The sequence below is a fragment of the Sinocyclocheilus anshuiensis genome, unplaced genomic scaffold (genome assembly GCF_001515605.1).
Source record: "Sinocyclocheilus anshuiensis isolate Anshui unplaced genomic scaffold, SAMN03320099.WGS_v1.1 scaffold1303, whole genome shotgun sequence".
In the NCBI taxonomy this organism is placed as follows: Eukaryota; Metazoa; Chordata; class Actinopteri; order Cypriniformes; family Cyprinidae; genus Sinocyclocheilus; species Sinocyclocheilus anshuiensis.
The window spans coordinates 776,254-780,740 of NW_015537954.1; the positions used below are offsets into that span (position 1 = coordinate 776,254).

The 4,487-nt window shown below is 33.7% G+C and overlaps 1 protein-coding gene across 1 annotated transcript in view; it reads left to right on the top strand.

Moving 5' to 3' along the window:
- Window positions 1-2,134: 2,134 nt before the first annotated feature.
- LOC107665368 (uncharacterized) overlaps window positions 2,135-4,487 on the top strand; it is an 8,188-nt gene continuing 5,835 nt past the window's right edge. The window contains exon 1 of the mRNA XM_016456224.1: window positions 2,135-2,244. Coding sequence (XP_016311710.1) covers window positions 2,226-2,244 — 19 coding nt within the window. The 5' untranslated portion in view covers window positions 2,135-2,225. The remainder of the gene's footprint in view (window positions 2,245-4,487) is intronic.

Here is a 4,487-nt window from a genome sequence, read left to right on the forward strand (position 1 = left end):
ACTTAAAAATATACTTGAACTTTACTTAAGTATACTTACTAAAATAAACTTGAAGTATACTACTTTTTGGTAAGGGTTGACACGTGAAGATGTGATACTTGTACTCCTTTAACCTGGTAATGTAATGTGACTATAAAATGAAACACACAGTTTATTCTGACTGTATTGGTATTCTGCTGTAAATTCATACTAATTACAATTCAACTAATTTAATGTGGTTTTTTTTTCTTGAGGGCTTGACATCAAAATGTTCCTATTTTGCCCATTTTGTACTACAAAGTGTATCACATTTGGATCTAAGCATGATATTAATATCTATCATTTGTCTATTTCAACAAAAAAACAACATTAGGTGTTGATCTTGAAAATAAAACCGATTAAATATTAAGTAAATGTTAGCTTACCTTCATTTTTCACCTTCACTCGAGCATTATAATGTAATTTTGTTGAACTAACATATGAAATGCCCATGAACAGCGCACAAAAAGACGTCCAGTCCATCTTGACTCGAGAGTTTATGACAGAGAGAGTTGAATGATTCAACACTCAATATTTGTCAGACTTAAGTTTACATAACTTCCTCACACAGGCGGGGCGATTATTAGTTCAACCAATCCTTATCTTTAGTCATGTGTACACTTGTGATAATGACAGGTCCTTCAAATTCTGCATTTGAACCCGAGTGAATTTTAATTCTACACAAAGTTTAATTTAAAGAAGCAGAATCTGATATGAACTCGTACAATCAGACATGTGTGAACAAACCGTTAGAGGGCAGTGTAAAACAGTCTGAAGCAGTTTAAACCAATTACTACATTGTTATATTAAAACTAGTAAACTAAAACTACTGCGCATGCGCTACATGCAAAAAAAAAAAAGTATTGTTCAAAACAAACAAATCTAGTGAGTAACAAAGCATGTGATGTGAGGAGACGAATATATCTTGACCTAATAGTTTTAAATAACTAATAGCATATGTGCATAATTTGGTTGATCACAAAGGTGTAGCCAAACTCTCCTCTTTTTTCTTTCTTTGCACAGATGTGTGTTAAATAAGGGAAATGTCCTAAATGTGCAGTGCTGATGTTTTTAGGCACAAGGATTGAAAACCATTGTATGCTTCTGTTTTGTGACAAGTGATAACCTATTGCTATTTGAAGAGTTGTATAAATAGGGCCATCGTTAGAGACCCCTGGTACTAATGGCTTTAAATAATGCAAATTATAAATCTATACGGCATGTTTTTTAAGTAAATATTTGTGTGCTTTTGCTCAAAAACTAGGCAAAAACTCAGCAGGACATCACTGCATTGAAACCACTGCCACAAAGAGTCATCTTCAGCTGCAGAATTAATATAACGAGCTTGCAATTTCATGCCAGAACTTCCAGAGAAAGAGAGAGAGCTACTCTCGGTGAGCTTTTATTATTTATGATTGGTCACAAACAGTTGTCACTGTCATTCCTCTTCTGCAGAACCTTTTCAACTCACTAACTTTTAAAAATTAATATGCTGCGTTGTGAATTAAGGAAGTAATTCGATAAAAGCTTATAATAGAATTTCTCTGAAATCTGCTCTGGTCAAGCTCAGACACTCATCATCTTTATTAATTATAACTTAATTGTTTATACAAGGATGCAAGAAAATGTACAGGACGTTCATACAGCCAGTCAGCGTACACAACGGTGTCATTTTTATTATTTGTACAACTTTGTTCTTTTGATATGTTGAATATCAATACAGAGCTATTTTACAGTTTCTACCATTATTGCGTTGGGGAAAAAATATAGTTAAATTAGTGGGGCATGCATGCTATTTATTTGTATACAGTGTAGGCCTATCTATTTCCTGCTCTTTGATGCATTTTTAGCAATAATTTAAACAGGAAAAGAATTTTAAATTTGAAAAGGATTCATTATATCACATTTTACTTGGCAAATAAATAATGTAGGCTAATTTGTCTGCTAAATGCAAACATGTAAATGCAACTGTCCCAATGGAAATGTGACAACGTGCCCCAACCTGAGATTTATGATAAATATCCTGCTGAAAAAAACGCTTCTATTTATAATCTCGCCGGGTTTGAGTGCATTGCTTCACTAATTCGAATCGTCTCGTACCGTCACGCATCAGCGGTGAACCGAATTGATTTCTCCGCTGCGGAGCAGACAGCAAGCACTAGTTAGTCAGATTTAGCTGCTGGTTTGAGGAGCTTGTCTTTGGGAATATGCAGATGGAACTTGAAGGTAAGAAAAACACCTGTCTGTTTTTGTGCATCTAATATAGATGTTTTATTGATTGTTTTGCATGCTGGTTCATTGATAATCATGAGGAAGATAGGCTATGTCATGCATGAGTTTTTATACTATGCAATACCATACACTAAGACAAAAACAGCACCTTAAAGCAATTATTTAAAGGTCTGTAAAATGTTTAAAATCAAGCTTTTTATGTTCACAAATATGCACATGAGAGATTTTACTAAATATACTAAAACGTCAACCAAACACAGCTGGCACGTGACTTCAGTTGACTGATGTTTTATTGATTGTTTTGCATGCAATTCTCGTTTGGTGCATTGATAATCATGAGGAAGATGTCATGCATGGGTTTTATATACTATACCATACTGCAGTATACTAAGACAAAAGCAGCACCTTAAAATCAAATAGTTTTTATGTTCACAAATATGCACATGAGAGATTTTACTAAATATAGGCTACTAGAAAGTCCACCACAGCTGGCATGTGACTTCACAGTTGACTGTTATTGATTAGATTAATTGAGTTATATGCATAAAGGTCATTACGAACTTTGTTGGTGGGCGGCACGACCAAACTGCTATGAGTCATTAAAATTATTGATGAGGTTTATGAAATCATGCTGCAGTATATTCAGTGCCATGCTATTATAAACAGTGCTGGGGAGTAACTAGTTACATGTAACGGGATTAATTACAAAATGAATGTAACTGTAATCTGTTACAGTTGCTTAGAAAAAAAATGTGTAATTAAATTACAGTTACTTATGAAAATGTTATGGATTACAAAGGAGGTTACATCTGAATATTTTCACACACATACAGATTTGATTGAATTCTTTCCCAAATTGCATTAAATGCTCTAAAATATGAGACACTAATGTTTCAGGAGATTAACTGATTTTTTTGTTTTCCCCCCAAAATCATTGTTAGATGTGTTTCCTGTCATCGCAAAGATTTCATTTCAAATCTATTAAACTATCTTATTTTAAATCTGTATTTAACCTCAGAACTATCTCAAAGTAAAAAGAGGTGCTAAAGTCTGATTTTGTGGTGGCTGCGCTTTAGAGTTAAATTATTAGAATCTTAATTAAAGTTCTGAAGGATTCTGAAAGTCTGAGAGTAATCAGTGTTGAGTTCTACTGGAAGGTTTACCCTGCCTGCTTTAAATGTTTCAAAATTATTTTTTACAGCTGAAGACATTCGTCTTTACTTGTCACACAATTTCTGAAAGCTGGCACTCAAACAGCAGAAGCACGCACCAAATCTGCAAAACCATACACTAATTCTCAGCCTTTGACTCTTTTTGCAAACACAACACACAGTTCTCTATGTAACACACAAACATCTAACAGGAATTAATATTATGGCAAAGGTGTTTGCAAATGTTTGCTTTTGAGATGTGTTTGTGATATTTTGAATGCAGTGCGTCATTTTGCGAGAGATGTGAGGCATTTTGCATTTTGTGTGCAATTCTTGGATTTGTGTGTAAAGTTATGAAAAAAAGAGGCAAAGTTTTGAAAATGTGTGCAAGCAGTTGAAAAAACTTTAAATAGGGTCACTTGTAATCTGTAACCTATTACATTTCCAAACTAACCTTCCTAACACTGATTATAAATATATTCAACTGAGGCTTCAGAAATTATTATTATTTATGCATTTGACAGACGCTTTTATCAAAAGCAACTTACGTTGCATTCAAATGTAATAATTTGTGACCTGGACCACAAAACCAGTCATAAGGGTCTATTAATTGTGATTTATACATCATCTGAATAAATAAGCTTTCCATTGATGTATGGTTTGTTAGGATAGGACAATATTTGGACGAGATACAACTATTGAAAATCTGGAATCTGAGGGTGCAAAAAAAATCTAGAAAATCATGTTGTCCAAACACTCTTAAAAATAAAGGTGCTTCAAGATGCCATAGAGGAGCCTTTGTTGTTTGTTGTGGTCCATAAAGAACCTCTAACATCTGAAGAACCTTTCTGTTTCACAAAAGCTTCTTTGTGGCGAAAGAAGGTTCTTCAGATTATAAAAAGGTAAGAAAGAGATGGTTCTTTGACTGAATGGTTCTTTGTGGAACCAAAAATGGTTCTTCTATGGCATCGCCGTGAAGAACCTTTCAAGCACCTTTATTTTTAAGAGTGAGTGAAGTTCTTAGCAATGCATATTACTAATCAAAAATTAAGTTTTGATATATTTACGGTAGGAAATTTACAAAAT